General features: G+C 44.9%; 1 protein-coding gene across 1 annotated transcript in view; it reads right to left on the reverse strand.

Annotated features, from left to right (window-relative positions):
- The window catches only part of CACNA1I (calcium voltage-gated channel subunit alpha1 I), a 165,731-nt gene that overhangs the window by 72,509 nt on the left and 68,002 nt on the right, over nt 1-25,220 (reverse strand). Inside the window, exons 2-4 of the mRNA XM_068402512.1 lie at nt 22,224-22,335; nt 21,086-21,219; nt 3,202-3,299 (exon numbers count right to left, since the gene is read on the reverse strand). Coding sequence (XP_068258613.1) covers nt 3,202-3,299; nt 21,086-21,219; nt 22,224-22,335 — 344 coding nt within the window. The remainder of the gene's footprint in view (nt 1-3,201; nt 3,300-21,085; nt 21,220-22,223; nt 22,336-25,220) is intronic.

Below are 25,220 nucleotides of genomic sequence, written 5' to 3' on the forward strand. Positions count from 1 at the left end.
CTTTCTTTGCTGGCACCTGCAACTCCTCCAGCTTCATATCATCAGTACACCTCACTAACAGACTTTCCTCTTGCTTCAGATGAAGAACTTTAAAAAGACATTAAAAAAAGATTTGTGGCCAAAGGTCCCATTAATTACGTTTGCTGTACCCCACTAGGCACCTTCTTCCAACGCAGCTCATTCCCATTTATCACAATCCTTTTTTTACAGCCTCTTCGCTGGTTTTCAGCCCTTAAGTCAGTGCTTCCTCTCCCAGGGAAACCGATTTCTTTTTTTTTTTTTTGATTAACAGCAGGATGTCTTTCTTCCAAAATGTTCTCTGCATATAATCACAGATTTATGTAGCGAGAAAGATACATAAAGGTTTACCGTCAGAGTGGAAATTAAAACAGCATCAATTTCATACAGGTATAGTTTTATACTGATAAAAAGAGCAGACAGACAGCATCACAGCTGGGACAGTCAGGGGAAATTCAATGGCCTGTGCTCTGCAAAGGTCAGTGAGATGATCGAAAGCATCCCTGGTGCCTCCACACAGACAGAGTGGGTCCCTGGTGGGCCAGTTCTGATGCCGCTCCCACCGGTCCTCCTGAGGCAGCTCCTGCTGATGGGAGAGCGACTCCAGCTGTTCCACGAGATAAACAGGAATAAAATAAGGCCTCAACTTTTTGTCAGTCAAGCTTTGCTCCTGACCGCTGGTGTCCAGCAATTAACATGGCAGATATCTGCAGGAGTCAACTGGATATCATTCAAGATGTTCCCATTCACCACCAAGGTTAAATCTACCCTGATAACAAGGATCAGCCTCAAAGTGGTCTTTGAGCACAGACTCACGGGACTCACAGAATCACAGAATGTTTGGAGTTGGAAGGGGCCTCTGGAGACAGTCTAGTCCAATCCTCCTGCCAAAGCAGGTTCACCTACAGCATGTTGCACAGGGTGTCGTCCAGGCGGGTTTTGAGTATCTCCAGCGAAGGAGACTCCACAACCTCCCTGGGAAGCCTGTTCCAGTGCTCCATCACCCTCAAAGTAAAGGAGTTTTTTCTCATATTTAGATGGAACTTCCCATGTTTCAGTTTGTGCCCGTTGCCACTTGTCCTGTCGCTGGGCACTACTGAGAAGAGTCTGGCCCTGTCCTCTTGACACCCACCCCTAAGGTATTTATAAGTATTGATAAGATCCCCCCTCAGTCTTCTCCAGGCTAAACAGACCCAGCTTTCCTTAGGAAGCAGGAAGAAAAGGGGGCTGCATAACATGAAGATGGCGCTGCCCTCACACAGCCAGCCATACGCTTCCTGGAAGGGGCGAGCCTCCCATGCACGACCTCCGGGCCACCCCCTCACAAAAGAGATTCTCCCCGGCTGCTGCAGTGCGTGGCCACAGCTAGGACCGTGGCTGGCTCACAGCCCTCGTCTCTGGAGGAGGACCAGAGAGATGGAGACAGGGTAGGGGAGTTGTTTTGCTGACAGTCGATAGCCACAAAGTTTTTCTTGGCTCCCATCTTTATCACTCCATGATAGACCTGTTATATGCCTGGGTGTGCACTTGGTGCCCAAACCAGCTCCTCCTCTGCCTGGTGCCCTCCTGCCATGCTGGGCACACAGGACTGTGCCTCAGTTCCTCCATCACAACTTTCAGCACCCTCTGTCCCTGGCTATTGCTCAGAGATAAAAATACACCCAGGAAGAGGGACAAGACCCCTTTCTAGAAGGGCTTTGCATGGAGTCAAAGACCCTGAAAATCCATCTCCAGAGCATGTTCAAGAAATAAGTAGCATCATGAAAGTAACTTTAGCACAAGAAAAAACATATGATGCAGACAAGGAGGTCAACTGTGCAAACTTCCTCAGATCTGGAAAAGAAAAAGGAGCATCTGAGCTTGAAAGAAAGATTAGGAGAGCTCTAGCAAGATCTTAGCCACTGCAGACAGCCTGATTAGGGAGATTATGGGGAAGAGCAGAGAGACTTCCTGCCATTCTGCAAGACAGAAAAACTAGCGGAAGAAACGCCTCAGGTCTCACAGGGCTGCATGTGGCAGCTGCTGTCTTTGCACGGGGAATAGCCAGAAACATTGGAGTGACACAGCGGATCGAGTTCAGTGCTCTTGCAACACCCTGATCCCAACGGCATGCAACCTGTCCGGTGGTTCACTTCCATCCACCTGGATACAACCACTGCAAAGCCTGAGCCACTTTCATCAATGTTTCCTGCAGTTAAATAACAACGGCAACACTTGCTTACTTGCTCCAGAGTTGCAGGGAGAACAACACTGACTTGAGGGGAGAAAAAAAAAAGGAGAGGCAAAGGAAGGGAAGAAGAGGGAAGAAAGTGTTCAGCACCAATAAAAACTGCAAAGAACGGCAAAGAGGCTGGTCTTGTCCCCATCCTCTGGGAAGGGAAGAAGCGAGGGTTATGGAGGGGCCACCTCTGCTATGGGAGCAGCGCGTGTGCATGGCATGTGGCCCAGGGCTGAGGCTCACATCCCAGGGCTGCAGCACATCTCTGGTTTGCATGCAGACTAGAGCTGGGGACTGCGTCTCAGACCTGAACGGTGCCAGCAAGCAGCAGTTCGGCTGCTGACACATCCAGGCTCATGCATAGCCCCAGCAGCCCCGTGCCCAGCGGCGCTCAGCCTGGCTCATATACACACACCAGTTTGCAGAGGGGATAGTCTGCATAAAAGAGGAAGCACAAAGCACAGGGTGAGGAGGAGAGAAAAAGTAGCCAGTGCTACACACCCCTAAGCTGTAATGGTGTGAAAATTTTCCAGATGAGAGGATCTAGAAGATCATGTGAAAGCCTGAGCAAATCAATTCTCTCTGCTTCCCCCAGCTCACCCCTCTCCAGACCTCACACACATCCATTTTTGAGGCTGCAGACGTTATCAAACCTGTGATGCCCTTCAGTAAGAGCAAGAAAAAACCTTTCCTTTACTGCACATTGTTCAGCTTCAGCTCCTGAGCCATCAGCGTAGCCTTGCACAAAGGATGGTCAGGGCAGATATGCTGGGAGACTGTAGTTTTCCTGTCCATACAACAGCATTTCTTGGCCCCATGATGGGGAAAAGCCTGCACACACCATGCAGCAGCCTCCACTTAGTTTGCACCTGAACCCCACCTGGAGAACCCCATCACACACAGCCTTACTGGTCACGTACTCCCCACAACCCAAGCTGAGCAGGTGTGAGGGAAGCATGACTTACTAGGCACACGGTTAATAGCTTTCAGCGGTCTCAGGACACGGACAGTACGGATTGCAGACAAGTTAATGTTTTGGAGATCCAGGGAGTACTCCACCATCCTGCAGAAGCGGGGAGAGAGAGAGAGAGGAAAAAAAAAAGTTCAAAAGAATCAAAAATTTTGCTTTGAGCCATAGAGTCATCATTTCTTCATTGGAGGGTTTCTGGAAGTTATGGGGATGAAGCCTGAGCCTTTGGGAGCAAAGCTGAAGCCTCCAGGAGCCCTCTGGGAGCAGGACCAGAGCCCACAGCTCCCCTGGCAGAAAACACAGCTTGCCTCAGTGAGCGGTGAGAGCGTGCCATGTGGATGCAGGCCAGGAGCTGCGATAACACTTACCTGCTACGACCATCAGGAGGGGGAAGGAGATACATGAAGATGCCCCATCAAGGAGCATGCACTCCTGGTGAAGGCACCCACATGGGGTGGATATTTCCCACAAGGCCAGGAGGAGGAGGGATGCATAGCCAGTTTTGTTCAGCCTTACCTGCAGTGCAGTGAGGTGCTCCCCATGTTCCCCTCATCTCACAGTGTAGGATGAGGTCCCTGGAGGCAGCTTCAGCTAACCTGTTCTACCTCACGCAGAAGCAAACTCTTTACTTAAAGCAGTAACTGCTTCGGCTAGGTGTGAAGGCTTCTCCCATAGCTGTAAATCACTCCTTTCTGACACCAACCAAGAGAGAAAAAGCCTAATTTTAGGACATATACTAGACATTAGCTTTCCTAACCCAACAGCATGCTCCCTAAATAACCTCAAAGTGCAAATAGCTATGACTAACGCATTGGCTTTGCTGCAATAGCAGCAGGTGCAGGTGGAAAAAAAGTGACCTGGCCCAGAATCCCTTAGTTCAGTGCTCCCCTCCTCGCCCAGTATGGCAAATGTCCAGTAACTCGCCTGCGTCTCGGAAAGCACAGTGAGAAATGGGATTATACTAACCATTTACCCTGGCCAGCAATTTCTACCTGAGGATCTCAAAGCATTTTGCATGTTTTAGTGAACATAAGTGCATGAGGCCTCCAGGAAGACATGAGCTGTTGTCACCAGCTTCCTCGGGGTGACCCTGATGTGCAGAGGGGATGAAGAGAGTGACAAAGTTGGCAGGTGAAACAGCAGCAGAGTCAGGACAGGAACTGCTTCTCCTGAATCTCTTCTGAGATGCAAACAATGAAGCTACAAAAAGTTCCCTTTTCCTTGGCCTTCCAACATGCTTGGGAGATGGGGAGGGAGCAGGGGACACAGCCTTTTGTTACTGCACCCCTTCTCAAACCAAAACCATTATAATTTATACAGAAAGACCCACAAGTCTTTCTATAGAAAAGTCCACAAGTCCAGTAACCTAAAGTCCACCCAAATCCCTCTGCCCAGGAACCACTGAGAGTGAATCAGGGAGCCTAAGTGAGACATTGAGAGGGAAATGGGGCATAGCCAGTCCATAACAAATATCAGGGATAGGACTCAAATTAAACTTGAATGAAATGGACTGATCCTTCTATCGGTCACCCTCTTCACTCAAAAGGACCTTGAAGAGCAAATGTCTAGTTATCTGTCTACACCTTTCACAAAGGGGACTTGTCAGAGTGACAGATTTTCAAACACAATGGGGTAAACCTGTCAAAGTGTTGTGATTATTCTTTCTCATGCTCTCTTTCTTTCCCTCATTCCTTTCACTCTGTTCTCTCATGCACTTTTATGGTAATTGCATTAAATAATTCTTCCTCTGAAATGCAGCAGCATTCATTTACTTCCCTAGACCTGTCAGTTCCATATATACTGAGAGCAGAAGGAGAGAGGAGGGATTTCATGCAGATAATCAAAATATTCACAACCCCCCAAAAAATGCAAGTCAAAAAAATCCAAGTCAAAAAAATCCCACCCTAAACCAAGCAGCAATACTTAAAAAGCATTAGTGATAGACAGAGGCTTGGATCCAGTCAGATGAAATTGGGAAGTAGGTATGAAAGGAGGAAGAACACACATGGATATCAATGCACAGACTTCACTACAGGGCATCAAACAACAGACATACCTGCATAGTGCAAAAGGACCTTGAGTAAGCACTGATCAACCTTGTTCCAAAAATATAAAAAAAGATTGCCTCATCAGTGTGTTGTTGCTCCAGAATTAGACAGACCTGCTGAAACTTTGGAACTATGGTTACGGGCAAAGCACAGTATGGTCATAGCGGTATTGCTCCCAGGACGTGGGCTAACATCTCTTCACAGCACAGAGACTTGACACGTAGAGGCAGCTTCATGACTGAAGGAGTCCCTAGGCTGCAGTCTGTTATAGGGGGTAGGTATATGCATGGAAACATAAAGGTTTCCAAGCTTGGTTAAGTCCCACAGAACTTCCTTTCCTCTCCTAAAAAAACACATCTCTTAGAGTACTGGGTTGAGGTCAGACCTCTGAAGGCAAAAAAATTATTTTTGAGCAGTAGCAGAACAACCTGAAACACACTCTGTCAAATACCAAATAAGAAAATAGCCCAAAAACACATCTAATTTCAAAAAGTGGTCTTTTCTGAACTGCACATGACCAAATGAGAAGTCCTGAAGAACACCGTGACCTGCACAGAAACTGAGCACAGGGGAATGGCACAGGGCTAAGGCTGAGACGAAATCAGTGGGCAGAGATGACATCTTTTCCTAGACTTAGCTGTGCAATATTCATTTAAAAATAGAACCTCCATTTACAAACCATTTGAGTTTTGTCCTCTTGTGGCTACAGCCATGTTGCTGGATTTACAACGGGAGTAACCTTAACCAGGTGCACATCACTGCGCTCTCCTAGCTGGAATGAGCTTGCCACCTATGTGGCACAGTCTGTGTGTCACTAGAAAATTGATAATCATCAAAGTAGTGAGCATGGGTCCTTTCAGAGCAAGACGAATGCTACCTTAGCTGCAACTGTGCAGTTCAGACAGCCAGTGAGCCAGCCTCCTGCAGCCCTCAGTAGCCACAGATTTGCTGTGATTATGTTCCAGTTTAGCTAGAAAAAAAAAAGCTGAACAGTCAGTCACTCTGCCAATGAAAACAGCAGGCTGTTCCCCCAAGGATGGGTCAGAGAAGGGCAACTGTTAAATTTTTAAGAGAGCAACTTCTAACAAAAACGAGCTCAGCCTTAGCAGGCCCCAGGGCTTCAGCTCGCTTGGCAGACCCCTTCTGCCTACGGTTCTTCCTGAGGCCTCCTGGTCTTGGCTGTAATAAAGAGACACATCCAGGATGCTTAAATCCCTGCGGATGAGTTACGCCTATTGTATTCACGTAACTCATATCCAACTCCAACACCAACACCATTCCAGTGCAATTTTGCAGTGGGGCCGCTCGTTCTCGCCTTTTCATTCCTAGTGATGGCTTCAGGATCAGCTTATGTTCATGCTTCTCTTTGCACAAGGGTAGCATGCCCGTACCATGATGGACTGCAGATGACCAGGGTGAAATGAAACTCCATTGATTAACAAAAAACCCTCCCCCCATTTTCTGTGTAGGTAAAACTGATGAATGTTGCCTCCTTTTTCTAATGAAATAGGACGTCTAAGCAACTCTGCTGGAGTCTTTGGGCATCTGCAGCATTTCAGGGATTGCCAGCCCAGCTGTTTTTGCTCTTATCTTTCTCCAGCCTGCCCCGCTCCCCCCTGCCTGAAAACCCTGTACACTTAATCCCCACTTAATCCCCACTTTGGTTTGGGCTGTACCTGATCTGCTCCCACATGTGGAGGTGGTGACAGGCTGACAGCGAGTCAAAAGGACTCACCACAAAAAGTGATCAGCCAGAAAGTAACAGCAGATTTATGTCAGGAGGTTCACATTTTCCAGTATCCGTGTCTCAAGATCTTGTGACAGTGGATTAGGGGCACAGTGCTTATTTGGACTCTCAGGCACCCAGCCTTCGGTGCTTGGATCCTTATAGCACCAGCAACCCAGGGAACTGTGTGTTTGCTGGGTGCTCATAGACCAAGAGCAGGGAAACATTAAAGCTAGTGCAAAACAGTTGCCTCCTTTTTAAACTCCAGGAGCTTTCCAGGCTCCTTGTCCTTGCTTTGTGTCAGCTCAGTGCTGTGAGCAAGGGTAGCTCCCACAACCTGACTGCCCTTCATCTAGCTGTCCCTTCTTTCTTGGCTGCTTTGCAAAATCTTGTCTTGTTTGTAAAAGCTTTAGTTTCTTTAAGGTCCGGGGCAGTCAGATGAAATCTAGGACATGGGAAAAAAAAAACAGAACTGTGCTGGTTGTGAGCTGTCCTTTCCCCTTATCGTGACAGGGCAGGGGGGAAATGCATCTTTCCCGAGGGAAACGGCAGCTAATTTCTGGCACTGCTAAAGTATTTTGTGGCCTCTGGCACGGGTAGGGGAGTGCAGGGGCAGGTTAGGAAGCTGGAACTATGCTAAATCAGAGAGGAACTCCTGATCTGTGGTGGAATTTGAGCACTGAGCTGTCGAGATAATTCAATTTATACACTAATTCTTTTTCCCTTGCTAGAGATTTTCTTCTTCAAAACTTTCCATGTAAAACTCTTCTGGAAGGAGAGGGGATTGACGCATGGACTGTCCCTGCACCACATGGCTGGAGGCTGATGCATGGTGGGAACACTGACAGGGTGTGAAATGGGACAGGGACACCAGCTGCATGCATGGGGTTCATCCTGAAGAGGCAAGAGGGATGCCTGGCAGGGAATGGCTCTTTGCTCGAGCTCTGCCTCCCTCCCCACTCTCAAGGTATCCCACCTCTTCCCTACCACCCCCCACCTCTACATCCCTGACTCAGGCCCACTTGCAACATTTCCACCTCTCTTTTTAATCTTCCTCCTTAACTTTCAGGATCTTTTCCATTTGCCCCTTTCCTTTCCTTCATCTTTTTCCACTTTGCCTCATATCCTTCAATTCCCATCCCAATCCTTTCTTTCCTCTTCCATCCTCCTCCTTACTCCTTTTGTCCCTTTCCCTACTGATCTTCCCCCTCCTCCTACTTAGTCTCTGCCTTGCTGATAAATGTTAGCCTATGCCCAGGAAAATCTGCTCCCTTGAACACACAAGAGACCTTGAGTTTAACACAGGCAAGGCCAAGCTAGTGCAGGGAACAAGTAAGCAATTTGTTAGCACATCGACCCTGTCCAGAAAGCGCCTGGTCTGGTGTACCTCCATCCCCTGCCAAGTCACTGGAGCGAACAGCGCACACATGGGGACAAGAGGGCACACAAACCACCAGCATCGTAAACCTTCACTGATCATGAGGTCTCAACAGCAGCAGAGCTTCATCAGCTACAGTTTGGCACTTCCTTTGCTCCTCTGCCCCCGTGAGCTCAAGAGTGGGTTTGGATCTGTCTTGGCACTCTCCACTTCTCCAGCAACAACAAAACTCTGGAGAGAAGAGCGATGCTCATTGCCCAACAACAGCAGAAATGCACAGCCAGCATGGCTCTCTGCCAGGCACAGGAGAGCAGACTGACCAGCAGGACAGAGGAATAAAAACTAAGACTATTTAAAACAGACACAGCAAGAATATGAAAACCTTGTAAGGAGTCCAGAAAATTCAGACTTTATCTTGCTGTTCATGTAACCCAAGATAATGAACTTATGTAGTACCTGGCTAGCAGCTTCCTCACAATTACATTCAATGAAATCCATGATTAAAACAGTTCAAACATTGCCATTTACCTCTTCATATTTACATCTCCTTATACCTTTATTAAATACTTATTAACTTTCCTAACCTTAGCTCCTGAACTTCTATTTGCTGAAAATTAGCAGCCAAATATAATATTTAAAATTCTGGAAGCATTCATGAAAAATACTGAGGCAGTATTCTTCTTATGATACAAAGCCAATATGCTTTTGTCAAATTCAAAAGCTGCCTAATTCTCCATCTCTAGTAGGGGTTTTCAATTGAAATCTGATTAACTGCAGTCTAATCAATTCATATTTCTTTGTCAAATAAATTTGGGTTTGGCACTGAAGCCAGAAACTTTGTGGCTGTGGCTTCCTAGCTGTAATTTCAGGCTTGCTATGAGTCTGTGCAAAATGAAGATATTCCTGCCTGGGGACTTTTATTTGGTCCTTGCATCTATGAGCACCCAGGGTGACTGAAGCAGAAGATTATTTGGTTGCTTTCTGATCCAAATTCCTTCAGCTTCTCAGCTATGTCAGGGGTCTAAGCCTGACATGTACCCATACCATGATAAGATGTGATTTAACCAATGTCTTCTGTGTACAAGAATATGCTTCCCTGTCCTTGGTTCCTTGATTTGGCCATCAAATTCCACAAACTGGAATTTCTGCCACTTTGAAGATCCAGAACATAGGAGTCATAGGGAAAATATAAGACTAAGTCTTCCAGTTTTCTCTGTCTGAATTTTCAATTCAGATATCGTCACTGAAAGCTGTAGCTGACATCTCTCCATTTACCAAGGTGTCCATCCCACTGATATGTGAGCCATGCATGAGCCATCCCACAGCTCAAGTCTCCCACCTGCAGCTTGTGGGGTGGTGGTGGGAGACTGATTTACCCCTAAATCCTCCCACCTCTGTAGTACACTCCAGGATGAGAGGAAGGTCTCACTGCCTCTGCTCTGGCTTCAAAGACTGCAGCTGCAACATGAAGGAGCAAAGCTGGTCCTCTCACTGGACAATGCACTCCAGTGATCCCCTCCAATGGTCTCATATGTCCTCTCTCATATTAATAAGCCATTCTGATGAAAGGCAATTAAAAAGCATGTGCATCACTAGATCCACCGAGTCCTGACCCTCTGTGGTCAGAGATGTAGCAGTGGGTAGGGGTCGTGGAGAATGGGGCCAATTCCCCCCAGGGACTCTATTAGCTGAATCTGTGGTGTGCAAAAAAGGGAGGGCAGGCAGCAAAATCCACTTGCTGGTGCCCACGACTGCCTGGTTAACAGGGACCATCAGAAGGAAGAGCACGCAGCGGCACAGCTAGAGAGTGGGGCATGTGGCATTCAGGACACCTCCTGTCAGCCCTTGGTAAGGCTGGACGTGCCCCGGCTTGTACACAAGGAGAGCTGTAGGCAGGCAGGCACTGATAAAGGATGAACCCAATCTCTCGCAAACCCATATGGAGACATCAGAAGCGGAGTCAGGAGATTTTGACAAGGTCTGCCCAGGCTCTGGGCAAGAGAGGAGGGCTACTGCTTCCACCCCGGGTCTGCAGCTACAGGATGCACCCTACCAGGGGACAGAAAAAACACGCAGTGCACACAAACAGGCTACCTGTAACCCCAGGACTGCAGGGCTCCCAGGCGGGACCTGTTTTTTAAGATTTCTGCACTGTGCCAGCCCTTTTGATCTAAAGCTGGAGCTACATCCTTACTTCCCACCAAAGGTCCCCGGGGGCTATGGCAGATGTTAAAGACTCTCTCTAGGTGCTCCCTTTTCCCTGCTCAGAAGAGTTGTGTTGTGGCCCGTGCCCCCATTTCCTTCACTTGCTCACAGCTGCAAGAAGGCTGTGAGGGTAGATTTAGATTAGGTATTAGGAAGAAATTCTTTACTGTGAGGGTGGTGAGACACTGGAACAGGTTGCCCAGAGAAGCTGTGGATACCCCCTCCCTGGAAGTGTTCAAGGCCAGGCTGGATGGGGCTTTGAGCCACCTGGTCTAGTGGAAGGTGTCCCTGCCCATGGCAGGGGGATTGAAACTAGATGATCTTTAAGGTCCCTTCCAACCCAAACCATTCTATGATTTTATTATTCTAAGGCACAACCTTTACGGGTGCATTGGGAAGGGACAGGGGCTTCAGACAGCACAGGACACCAGCCCCCATGGGGTGAGCTAAGCACACACAGCCCTCCGTGCACATCAGGGCTGCAGTCACCTATGGACTCCTCTTTAAAAACATTGTCTCCACAGATGTTCTGGCTCCCAACTGACTCGTTATTTGGACCCGATCTTTTAATATATGGACATAGGTTGCTCCATGGTGCAGGAGGCATAGGGCTGCCAAGCAGCCCCCAGCACTGAACCTATCATCTCATGTGACGGATACTTGAAGAGCAAGCTGTGCAGGCATCTGCACACATTTTGCACAGTTTGGTGCCTCTGGCGCCAGGCTTCAAAATGCACCCAAAATAAGATGAGCAGAACTCCCTTCAACACCTACTGTAGAAATGATGGAATAACATCACACGGGATGTGGCCAGACACTACACAGAGGCCTCTAAATTGCTCTGCAAACCACAGTGTACTCAGCTAAGTCGTCCCGCTTATCTCTTCTAAAGTTAGAGCTCATTATGCTGCAAAAAGACAATTCTCTGCTGACATAAAAGCTGAAAGACAGAAAAATCCCTTGCTAGTAAAACAAGGACTGCAAAAATGACATTCCTTTTTCCCCCTTTATAAAAAAAAAATAATAATTAGAGGGGCTATAATTCTGTTAGTAAAAAGTAAGACATTTCTTCAGGGAGTGATAGATCAATTACTAATTACATAGTCACCTCCAGAGCTATGATGCTTAGTATTCTTAAAAAAATAACCTGCAGCTGTCCTCCCCAACAGTACAAAACATTTTTTTTCACTTTTTTTTTTTGTTGGTTTGGGGTTTTTTTTTTTGCTTGGTTGTGTGGGTTTTGGTTGGTGGGTTTGGTTTTTTTTGTGTTTTTGTTTGTTTGTTTGTTTTTGTTTGTTTTTTTCTTTTTGTGTGTTAATTGCTCTCCAAGCAAAAGCTTGCTGAAAGCTTCCAGAGCCTGTGAGACTGCTCCCTTGCTGTCTGGAACACGATTATTTCACACCCCTGAACACTCAAGATTTCCCTCCAAACTGTGTACTAAGAGAAAACGTCAGAGTTTCTTAGTAGTTTTGGAGCCATGATATGAAAAGACATAAGCAGGTTTTCATACTGTGATAAGAAAGCTAGAGGGACTTGCCAAGCTCAGCTGACTGAAGACAAGCGATGAAGCCTCACTTTTGAATACCAGGGGTCTGAACACAGACTCTGAGCTCTGTATTTCATTGCTTAGGGGAAAAAAGGAAAAAAAAAAAGTGTCTGCATTGTGGTCCTGTGGGCCTGCTGGTGTTGCCTTTTGTTTTTTTCTTTTTCTTTTTTTTTTAAGTAAATCTAAGGATTCCTGTGGTAGGGCATTAGCTTTTAGGGAGTCAAAAAATCAGAGGCAATAATTGAGAACTACACATAACACATGCAGGGTACCACTGGCTCCTTGTTTTGATTCTTCTCTGGTGTGATTCATTTCATTTTGATGACTCCTTTCATTTCAATATGTTGCACATCTATGGATAGTTTTACTAGGAGAAAGCAAATTAAATAATTAGTATCATTAAGGAGGAAAAAGTGAGTGCGTGTTGGGGGGGAGGGCTGTGTTTCTGATACTTCTGCTTTTGGTTAAGATGCTATTTAGCCTGCTGCTTGCTGGTTTCCATCTTTATCTGATCGCTGCTTGAAACACCTAATTGCTGTATTTATTACAGTTTTCTTTAACTTCCCATAATTTATAGAAACCTTCATTTGGCATCGAAGATTAGCTAACTAGGACTTTCTGAGCATTCTACTGTTTACACTGCTGCTAATAAGTATTTAATGGTCTGAGATTTTAAAGTCATAACTATGCAAATCCTGGCCAGGTCCCTGAAGGACCATAGTTAATTAAAAGCAAAGAGAAAGTAGAAGATTGGGAACACACTTCCCCATCTTGCAAGATTAAGGCCAATCAGTGTGTTTCAGGCTAAGCAGCATCTTCTCGACATGGAAGGGCACTGCATGGTACCAATTTTGTTTCCTGGGAATGGGCAGGTATTTGAGGCAGGGGGGCTGGTACCTCTCATCCTTCTGAGAGCTGCCAGCCCCCTTTCCTGGGCTGAAATGCAGAGGGATAAATTTAGGGCTGTAAGTGTAAACTGGTGGCTTCCTGGTAAGGAGAGAGTTGTTCAGAGGTATGTGTGCTAAGGCAGCACAGCATGGACAAGAACAGGGCTAAAAAGAGCTCGGATGGATGGATTCGGGAAGCAGCATCACTGCAGGTTTATGGAAGAAAGAACACAATATCTAAAGAATTAGGGGAAGCAGAAATCAAGGACATTAGATAACTATCAGAGAGAAAGTACAAATAATAATAATAATCTCAATTAATAGAGACAATACCTTCCAGGCTCCCAGTGCAGAAGCTGCACAAAGCACTCCTGAAGAAGCAACTAGCCAAAAGGCACAGGAGTGAGAAGAAATGTTCTGCTCAATCTAAGAGGCTATCAGGCATGGCCAAGAAGAGATCTCCAGCTGTAAAAAGATGCCAGAAAACCCTCTCTACAGACTGTATAACTACTCAGAAAGGAAGGGATGCTTTGAAAAAGAAATGAAGATATCAGAACAGCTGTGCTGCCATACTGTAAGTGAAATGAAATTAAAAAAGCAAACTTAGGAAGACTTTCGAACTTCCAGGACAATATTTACCCATGATGATGTGTTTTGAAATTAATTGTTTTTCTTATCATTATACACCACAGATTATAGACAATTTCTGAAGAAGATGGACAAGAAATATTCAGCTGAGCTCCTTGATGGCCTATCCTGGCCAACAGGTAAGAGAGATGATGGAGGAATGCGGTAATGAACTGCTGGCTTGGCCAGCCACATAAGGCAGCAGACTTGCAGAGCACTGGTCTACCCCTGGAGAAGCAGAAATATTAACCAGCATTTCATTAGAAAAAGATTTAGTTATTAGGGAACTGAGAGATAGACTAGTCAGCAGATTGTTAAATGAAAGACCAAAGGGGAAAGTGATGAAATTAGGAAAAAAGTTAATTCTTACAGAGCCTCCATGCCAAGAACAAAACTAATCAAGGCAGTAAAAGATGTAAAGAGGAGAAAAACGGTATCGTCTATACACCAGTGCCAGGGGCCTGAGTAATAAAGAGAATAGAAATTGTTCATTTTATGAGCATAAACAGCCTAAATGGCATTAAAAAAGCCTGGTGGGAAGATCTGCATGAAAGGAATATTAAAATCAATGATTTTAACCTAGCTAGGGAGGCTCAGTGGACAGAAAGGGAGGGGGAGTAGCACACTGTCAAAAATGGCATTTTCTAATACGGAATCGGTGACAACTTGGAAATGAATACTTATGGATTAATTTTCTGCCAGATAAAGCAGAGAATTCCTCCTGGCTAGAGAAATGGCCTGACAGGAGCCTCATGAAATTCAACAGACAAATGCAAGGTCCTGCACCTGTGCTGGACTAACCCACTGCCCAAGGACTGGTGGGTAGTGGCTCTGATGAAAAGAACCTGTGGGTCCTGGGGGACAGCAGGCGACACAAGGTCCGTGTGAGGAAGGCTGATGGCGTACCAAGCTGCACCAACAGGAGTGCAGCCAGTAGATGAGGGAAGGGACTACCTCCTTTACTGTGCACTTGGTAGACCACATCTTAAATAGCACATTCAGTTTTAGGCCCCCCCAATACAAGAAAGATGTTAAACTGGAGCAAGTTCAGTGGAAGGTCACCAAGATGCTCAGGGGCTGGAACACTTGCCCTGTGAGGAGAGGCTGAGGGACAGGGACTTGTTCAACCTAGAGAGGAGATTACTCTGGAGGGACCTAACAGCAGCAACTTTATACCTACGAGCATATCAGTAAGGAGATGAAGCCAGGCTCTTCACAGTGGTGCATGGCAGGAGAACAAGACAACAGACATAAATCCAAGCAGGGAAGGGAGGTTCAGACTAGTTACAGAGATAAATCAGCAGTGGGGCTGGGGTGCAGAGAGGTGGTGCAGTCTCTGTCTGTGGTGGTTTTCAAGACTTGACTGGACAACTCTGAGTAACACAACTTGAGTTTGTTGTTGACCCTCCTACGAACAAGAAGATAGGACTGGAGACCTCACAAAGTCCTTTCCAACTCGAATTATCTATGATCCTATGAATGTGATTAGGTATGTCCAGATCACGCTAGAAAACAGGCTGACTAGTTCTCTTGGTATTGGTCTGTAACTCATAGGAGAAAAACCCTCCCCTTATCTATCTGCAAGACTTGAATTTGAGCAACATGTGTCAGGGACGCCTAAAACTCCTTGCAATTTTCCAGCATTTACAGTGATGTGCCTTACAACTCAAAGAAAATTGCATTTAAGGATTCAACATACAAAGATTGTCTATTAAGTGCTTTTTCTCTTTTTTTTTTGTCATAGAATTTAAAGCTAGGACTACTTGATTACATGTGTTACATACAAATCAAGTAAGGTCATCAACAGTATTAGATATACTTGGTGGATTAGAGAGGCCATACTCATGAAGTTCAAAACACACGGAAAGAGCCATGCATCAAACTGGTCAGGATAAAGACTTTAATTCTGAACTGTGGATGACAATCAAGTGGTGTTTAGGAATATTTATCAGGTATCCAAGAAGCTTCAATAGAGACAAGAAAGCTGAACAGGCTAAAAAGATTGTACAATATAAGTGAAAGCAAAAGAAGCAACATAATAGCAAGAGAGGGGAAGCTGATACCTATGAATATAAATTAGGAGATGGAAATTGTAGAAAATTTGTAAGAGAATTGAACGAGCACAGAAAATGGTACAAGTTAATCACTGGAACAAGAAAACAGAATTGTCACAAACAGTGTAAAAAGGCAGAAAACTTCAATTAAAAAAATGTTCTATGGGGAAGGTCAGATGATGTATGTGTACCACAGATGATAATGAGCTAGTTTCAGCTCCAGCTGTGATCAACTACTTTAGGCTGCACCTATCAAAATAGGGATATGCTAAGATAAGCAGGCCTGGACAAGTTACATCCAAAAGTTTTAAAAGAGATGGCCAGAAAAGATCTGGACCAGTACTGATGATTTTTCATTAGTCTCAGAAAACTGGGAAAGCATCCAAGGGTCAAAGAAATTGTGATGTTGTGCCAGTACTTTTCTAAACACAGTTATCTCAATAGGCTGACTAGACTGATGCTGATCACAGTACAGTAATGAAATCACCAATATGCAACTTTGACAGATTACAGATTAATGGTGGATAATAAAATTAACCATAATCAACATAGGTTTAAGGAAAAATTGACACCATCAAACTAATGTGCTATAATTTCTTATGAGATTACAAGTCTGGTTCACACAAGTAATTATGTTGATATGGCTGGAAGGATATGAAATCATCATGACATACATTAGCTGGAGAAAAACTGGCTAAGTAATAAGCCTCACATGCAACAGTAAATGGGGACTCATTCATGAGCAGATGTACTTCTGTAGTGCACAATTCTTGCCACTCTGTTCTTTACTTGTTTATCACAACCTGGCAGAAAATTAAAAAAAAAAAAAAAAAAATCACTGATGGATTTTGCAGTTGAAGCATATTTTTAGGAGAACAGAAAAGAAATGAAGAGGACAAGTCAGCAATATAGAACAGTATGAACTGCTTTGGAAATGCAAATAATATGTATTCCAGTGTGAACAAATGGAACAGCATACATCTGGGAACAAAGTTTGCTGTTCCTACTAATAGGAAGGGATTTTCTTTCTTCAGAAGAGGAGACTGAGAGGAAAAAAAACCCAACCAACCAAGCTTGGAGCCAATGGAGAAAGCAGCTGAATGAATTGATAGGGAGATGTTGTGATTGATTAGATGAGCTACTGCAATGCTTGGTTGTAGGAAATAGGAAATTTCAGGCTGGAACAGAGAGACAGTATTACCAGTGAAGGCATTGAAGCAGCTACACAGAGTACTGTGTCTTGTTCTGATGTCCACTACTTTTAAAAGCTGTTATAAAACACTGCTAGTGTATCCCAAAATGCCAAAATATACAAGTCGTGCGATTCCTCTCATCAAAGGCAAGGTCAGGATGGGATCTGACCACTGCTTATGAGACCTACCTGGCAAGATCCAGTGTGATAATGGAAAGCGGCAAAGACGGGACATTCTCTGAAAGATAGACCAGCCTGTCCTCAGCCATTGGATTCCAAGCAGCAAGTAGTTAAGGAAAGATTTTGGACATATTTTGGGCACACTTGTAATCACAATTATCCCCCCAGCCACGTAGTGAAGCCCTCTTCCCCTTAACCTACCTAAGTATTTACACAAGTAAACTGCATACCAGAACATGTCGTGGTGGTGCCGCAGAAGAGGGCAGAGACAGATGTAATTCCCACCACAGATTGCTAATTACAGCACTTGGCTCAAGAGAGGCAGAACAGCCACTCCCTCAGTGAAATCAATGCCCCCAAGGCCAGGCAGGTTGCATGAATTCACTCCTTGCACAGGGACCCTCAGGTGAGAGTCATGTAAAGGGACATCTCCCTTCCCAGAGGGACAGCGGCATCATCTCCAACCACACATGAACACAACTGCCTCACAGAGTAGAGCGAGCAGGAGAAATTGCTCACTCCTTTTTTTTTGCTAGAGAACTGCTTGGCTTAAAAAGTTGATGAGTGCTACCCCGGAAATAAGTGACTCTTCTCCTAAATTCATGAACACATAGACACTGGATGACATTTCCAATATGATTAGTGTTCACATTATCTAAACTTTCAAAACATAGTAGGATCTCAACTTTAGGAAGCTGCCCGCTGAAGTTGCCTCAGATCTGGCTCTCCAAATGCACCCATCACTGTGGGAAACAAAGGATGACAGACAAGGCCTAATCACAAACCCAGTGGAAGAGGGACTCCCACCAGGACAGCTAGTGATGAGCACAGTCTGCTTGAAACATCTGGGAACCTGCAGCCTCCTGTCACCAGTGAGCAGTCAGGAACTGGAGCATCGGCAAGCTGAATCTGAAGCCCTGGTTGCTTGTGCACACAAGGGCATCAGTATTCGTCAACCCAAATTACCTCACTCAGTTTTAGAAGCTCTGAGGGGAACAATGGAGAATATTGACTTAGGACTGTTGTTTTGGGTTTTTTCTAATCCTTTCTGAAAAAAACACATTGAAGGTGGTTGGGGGAGGGAGTGTGCAAGAGGGGAGAAAGTTCTGGTGATGTCAGCTCCTATCGCCATGGAAACTGAACATTTTTAGTGACAATGGAGTCTTCCTCCTTAAACTGCTGTGTTGCATGGGGAGCAGGGGCAAGCGGGGCAGTGGCACAGGAGGGAATTCAGCTAACTGCAACTATAGCTTCTGGCTTTCCAAGGAAGGGAAGAGAAAGCTACAAATGAATGCCTGAATACATGGTTTATGTAACTAAAACACCGTCTGGGGCAGTAGCAGTGAACAGTCATTATGCTCTTTGATAAAACATGCTGTCATGCAGCTAGCCAGATGGAGGTATCTCAGCTGCCCAGGAACACCTGACAGAACGGTCTCTTGCCTGCACTTTCCTTTTCCATGCTACAGCTTTTTCTTCCAAACTTTGCTGCCTCATTGGTGTTTATTTGGAAAGGGAGAGGGAAGAGAATGGGCTGGGAAGTACAGTCCTTATTCTGGAAATTGAGAGAAGCTGCACGTCTTCTAGGCAGTGCATTACTTCGCAACATCACATACGTTTCCTTGAGAGCCAAATTTATGACCTCCCTTGCAGGCAATGAGAGTCCAGGCCCATGAAAAGGAGAAGACCCTTAGATAAAATTGATTAGCCTCTCGTTAGGATCTAAGTCATTGGCATGGAGAAAACACACAAGACCAAACACAGGATGTCTTCTGTAAGGTGAAGCTATGATCCAGGTGTGGGACCAATCAGGATAAAGATTGGAGCTTAAATTTGAGGTTAAATAAAAGCCTACAGTCTCCACGTAAGGGCAAGTTTGAGCCTTGGATTTGATTTAAACAGTGCAGACAATTTTAATGAAATTCAAAGAATAATGAATTAATAACCACAAGCTTTTATAACTCAGAATACATCATATAGTCATTAGTTCTATATAACTAAATGGAAAAATCTTTCTTTAGCAGAAGTCTTTTGATATCAGATATTCTAATGAGATTATATCCTTTCAGCCTGACACCTAATGAGGACAATTGTATAGAAATAAGGAAACAAATTTCTTTCAGTTTTGGACCTGAAATGAAAAATCTTCCACACTGATTATTTTATATCTAAGGAGTTGATTCTAAGTCTCCTTGGCATTGAAAGGAGTTCAGATATGAGCTTTTTTCCTACTACTGCTATCAGATGCACAAAAGACTCTCTCCTCAAATTTCTGCCAGCAATGCGACAGAGGGAGACACATAAATGGGGTTTACTCCCTTCTCATCTAGGTAGCATGGATTTCACTTGTTTCCTGCATAGAGTAAGCACTTGAGCTCACCCTCTTTCATTTAGCATTGCCCCCCTGATTTCTTCATCCCTCCAGATAGCACCACTCACATACCACGCTTGCAGGGACACCAGGCAGAGCGAGACCCCCAGTTCCCAAGCCTCTTACCCCATACGCCAGCAATCCTGTGCCCACCTGAAGCAGAGCCTTCCTTCCAGCATATCGCAGCACATCACCCACACAGAGGAGCACTGTGGACTCCAAAGTCTCCCTTTCAAACACACCTGTTCTTCCCTTTGCTCCTCAAAGGCTGCTGGGGTAGGGTCTTGCTTGCCACCAGGAGCTCAGGCTAGAACATACCATAATCTGGCTTTTCTCACCACCATGTGTCAGGTGCTTTAACTTAGCCTTTTCTGATGAATTCACAGTCCCCATGCCAGGCCGTTTTAAATCAGATGCTAATCACAGCAGGATCAGCCACAAGAAAGGTCTTCCCGTCCCACACATGTTGCACTAACTCAGAAAAAGCTACAGCTTTCATCTGCCTGTCCTCCATTCATGCACAAGCTGGCCGAGAATCAGCCTTCAAACTTTTACAGCTGAACTGAGTTTGAAAATCTCTGCTCCTCCCAGAAGCAAACAATTATACACCCCTCCAGAGGGAATGACATTTCAATTCTTGCTGTGGAAGAACTGTATCAAAAGCAAATATAAAGACAGTGATGCTCCGCATCGCAGGAGGAAACTCTGCAAAGTGAGCTCGAACTCACTGCTGGTTCAGTCAGTTACACATTCACTTACATTCACTTACAGGTGACAGCAAAAGCGGGTAATTTCTAGCAGGGAGGAGGAAGAGGAAAGTGGGGGTTTCTCTCTGAAAAAACAATCACTTGTTTGCTGTGAACAATATTACATTTTTTTTCCTTTTTTTTTTTTTTTACTGTACCACAAGGCAATCTAATTGAAAACAGGCAAATTCAAAAAAAAAGCACATGCACACTGGTATCAGAGATGGACCTTTTGCTGTGATTCAATAGGCAAATCCTGGTAGGCTTTCTACTTCATACATGCAGAGGAGAAATCAGAGCTTCACCATACCAACTTTCTTGTAAAAACCACTCAAATGTCAATTTGTCCCAATAGTACCGTGGGTAAGGCTAGTGCAATACAAAGACAAAAAGCCCAGAGTAACAAAAATTGCATTCCTGTCTTTGAAACACTGCTGCTAGAAACAGAGAAGCTAGCTTGGTTCTGGTAGAGGTTACACCTCTTCTACTCAGACATTTTAAAAACAAGAAAAAAGTTTCTGGGCTAGCTCTTCAGCTGTTACAAATTAACACCCTCTACTGCAGTTGTGCAAGACAGGCAGCTGCACATCTGCTAGGGAGCTAAGCGACCTCATCTACTGTTTCTTCCAGACTGCTAACCCCAGCACATCTGATTCCAGCTCTGCCGATGTAGTACCAGAGTGGAAACTTCCCCCTCAGTTACATCATAGCAAATCAAGAGTAGTATCATTAGCTTTGTAAGGATTTACTTTTGCCTCCCATCAACATAAGAGGGGCTTAACCCTGCTTGGTACATTTAAGGAAAAACATTTGTAGTTGCCACTAATCTTCGTGGACTCTTCAGATAGGGAGTGTTTTCCTGTTCCATGCAAGTCTCCAACAAACACAGAACAAATAAAACCTGAAACTGTCAACCTACCCAGCCATGACAATAAAGAAATCCAGGCGGTTCCAGGTATCTCCAAGGTAACACTTCTTGCCAAAGATCCCCAGGGCCACCATCTTTAAGACCATTTCCATGGCAAAGAAGATGAAGATGAAATCATCAAATACCTGCCAAACAAAAACCCAAGAGCACGTTTGATAAGTATTCTCAGCCTTGGACTTTAAAATGAACGTGAGATAAACACAGATTTAAGTACTTCTGAAAATGAGTTAGAGGCAGGGCTGGAAAAGCTTCTTCCACGCAGCCCTGGCATCACAGCTCCCTGCTGCTCAAGTAAGCAAGAAGGGCTTTTATGTTTTTCCCCATGGATGAAGTAACTGATGTAGACTCAGAGACTCCTTATATGGAGTTGAAAGTAGCTGTTGGCTCAGCACTAGCAGGTCCAAAACCTGGCCAGGGAAACACTGTCCTTTCAAGGTCTCCCAGCAGGGATTCCTCATCATCCCACTGTAGGTGACTCATCTGAGGACATAGTGCAGCTTCATGCACACCTGGGGCAGCACACACCAATCACAGATGGAGGCTTCAGATGTCTGAACATTGCAGCCTCAGCAACACTATAGATGACAACGTTTGCTGTCACCTTCTCTTTGGGGAAGCATCAAGCACAACTAGTGCATTCATAGGCTGGATGTACCCATGGCCCTTCTTGGCAAGCCTTTTTTTTCTCCTTTCTTTGGGCATTCTGAATACCACATTACCCGAGGACTCAGTAGTACATTTGCTCTTCAACAAAGTAGTAAGTGCATTGTGGGCTGCTATTCTCTCCTGCCTAGGTGCTATAACATTAGTTATTTCTCCCTGGCTTACCTCTAAGCTATGTATCTTGCAGCTGTCTATGTCAGGAAACCTCTACTTATGCACAGGATCAGGAAGGTTAGCAAGTGTTCTGTATTGCACGGTCATAAGTAGACTTCACTCATTATCTCTCTCTCACCCCATTCCCCTCCTGAAAGCAAGTTCTTGCCAGTTTACAACAGGATAGCTTACTGCCAGGGACATTCTTGCCAAACTGCCTAGGAAGGTATTACCCACACACTGAAGGAAAGCATACATGAAAATTTGTGACTTGGACTGATGCACCATCACAACAAGAAGGAAGTCTGCTTACCTGCAAGATTTTACACCTGTCAGAAAGGCAGTCCATATCCTCACATGGCTGGTACATCCCCAGGGTAATGCAGTTTAACAAAATCACCATCATGCTGACGCACTCAAACCAGGTGGAAAAGAGTCAAGGAAAACTTCTGTAAAAGCATCATGGCTGAGATAAGCTTGCTCTAGGCTTGGGGTGACAAAATAGGAAGATTAAGGGAAATAACAGCTGCTGGTAGGCTGATTAATTGCATTCTTATGTTTTTCTCCCCTCAGTTCCTCAACTACTCCCCTCCTTGATTAAGCCAAAACTCTTTTGAAAAGGTGAAAGTAGAAGTGGCACAAAAGCCTAAGGCATTTATACAAGTCAAATCGTTACCATAGTTAAACACATGCTCACTCCTCTCCTGTTGGTTTGCTGAGTCCCTTCCCTCATTGGTTTAGTGAATCTTGCAAATACATAGGAGATGCTTTCCATGGTGGCCTATATTCAAATGTAGCAAAGATCTCTATGATCTAGGGATCTAAATCAAAATAGCCAGATCTCTATGTGAGCCTAGTGATTACTGCCCTCCTGGGAAGGTGGTACAACAGAAGGCTAGAAGTCTCACTCTTCTCTTCTGAGAGGAACTTGGAGATAAAGAGTTGCCATATTGGAACAGGTCAATGGTCCATCTAATCTGTTATTCTGTTTCCAGCAGTGACCCACACTAGAAAAAACTCCACAATATGCCTAATTAAGTTATTCAGTAACCATAGGGGTAAATTGTGTTTCTGACCCCAGCTGGTGATCTGTTTATGCCCTAAAGCATAAGGATTGATAGCCCTTATAATTGTTTTCTCAGCTACACTGGTGTCCCTGCAGATGCTTTGGTTATTTATTTGAATCCTTTGTTGATAATCTTACTAAAATATCTGCTTCGATAATAGCTGGCAGCCGCGAGCTACATTGGCTAATTATACTTTACATTAAAAATTGTTTCCTCCTATTTATTTTTAATTTGTTGCCTTTTAATTTCAAGTGCCACTTCATTTCTATATTACAGAAGAGAGTAAAAATGGTGTATTTGTGTGACCTTCTCTGTGCTCTCCACACCCTCTAACTGCCTCCTCTTCACCATCCCTCTCCTCCTGAAGGAGTCTTAAGACCTGATACACACTTATCCAAGAATTCATTTACAGTATTTTAGCTCTAAAAGTGGGCACATTCCAGTGATATCTTTCCAGCATTCGCGTTGTAAAGCAGTGATATAGATCTGATGAGAATGGACCTCCAACCTCTGGCAGAACCTTCCTTCTTGGGTATTTTAACACACCTCACGTAAACATACCTGCTCAGTTTCCATTTGCAGATGAAATTCTTTTCTTTGTTTTTTATTTTAAATAACAGAGCCAAGAAATTATACATTTAAAAATACAACCCACTGAGTGCACCCATTTTCAGTCCTTGCAGAACTGAATCCAAAAGGGTGGCCTGTATCTCTGGTCACTTCTGAAAGACACTCAACATCCATGGTTTGTTCTAAGCAACTCCTCTGTGCTCATTCTCTGACAGTGATTCATGACTAACCTGCACAATCTGATCTAGAAGATTATTAATTCTTTCTCTTCTCCCTCACCTGGTTTTTAGTGAGCTACCTTCAGTTGCAAAATCAGACAAGAGCAGGGCACCAGCTCTACTGTGCCAATCATGCTATGAGGTGATTTCAAGAACACGTTATCACTATCCCTCACTAAGTTAATCCCAAGTGCCATATAAAGTAATGCACATGGAGCCCACCCTTGATGCAGGCTTCAAAACCAGAGGCTTTTTCTGACAGGAACACACCAAAAAGGGCACGAATAAAATGTTTGTCCTCAGAGGTCTACACAACACAGCTTCAACTTTCCACCTTTCTCTCTCTTATACATTTCTTTAACGACCCAGGAAAGGAATTGGAGAGGTTTCCATTAGCTCCCACAGGCTTTTCAGGTAAGACTACAATTCTCTTCCAGACTTCTCAAAAATCTGTTCAGCATCATCTTTCACAGAATTACAGAATAGTTGAAGTTGGAAGAGGCCTCTTGTCCAACCTCCCTGCTCAAAGTAGCATCAGCTACAGCAGATTGCTCAGGGTCACATCCATTTGGATTTTTAACATCTCCAAGGATGGAGGCACCAAAACATCTCTGGGCAACCTGTTCCAGTGTTTGACTATCTACACAGTGAAAAAGTGTTTTCTTACTTTTAAATGGATATCCCCTGTTTCAGGCTGTGTCCATTGCTTCCTGCCCTGTCACTGGGCACCACTGTGCGGAGTCTGTCTCCCTTACTCCCTCCCTCAGGTATTTATACACATGGATAAGATCCCCCTGAGCCTTCTCTTCTCCAGGCTGAGCAGTCCCATCACTCTCAGCCTCTCCATTTTGCAGCAGGTACTTTGACAGCTACTGGAAAGGCAGCACCAGTGAAGCCCTAACAGAGGGATTAGTGATGAAAGACACTCTTCAAGGGCCCAAAAGAGTTTCTGTGTGGGCTGAGCCAATGGCTGCAAAAGTCCCTCTCCCTGGGCATAAGGCAGTCAGGAGAGGTATGGACAGAGCCAGTGCTTAGAACAGCCCTGGATAAAATTAATACGTAAAAAATGAAAAGCAGAAACTGTTTTAAAAGCCTTTTTTTTTTGTCTTTAGCAAATATCCAGAAAATATGACACAAGAGACCCAGATGCAGGGAGTACTACTCTCTGCAGCCAAACTCGGGGAATTCAGGCAAAGGGGCTCAAAGTCAGGGGTTTACTTCATACAGATCTACACTTTTGTGTACTTGCTTCAGCAGCAGCAACACGTGGGTGGTCAGGATGCTCCCATGCTCCCTTTGCTCCTCTCACTTCCCTTGCAGTGCTCCCCCCCCAGCCACGCAGACCATGGCAGGGTGCCTTCGGGCAGCTGGCAAGACCCCAAAGCACAAGACCTAGCCAGTCACAGCTCCCAGAAATGTTGCAATTTGGGCCAGATGCACAAGGCCCTCATCTTC

Source organism: Nyctibius grandis, chromosome 5, assembly GCF_013368605.1.
Source record: "Nyctibius grandis isolate bNycGra1 chromosome 5, bNycGra1.pri, whole genome shotgun sequence".
NCBI lineage: Eukaryota > Metazoa > Chordata > Aves > Nyctibiiformes > Nyctibiidae > Nyctibius > Nyctibius grandis.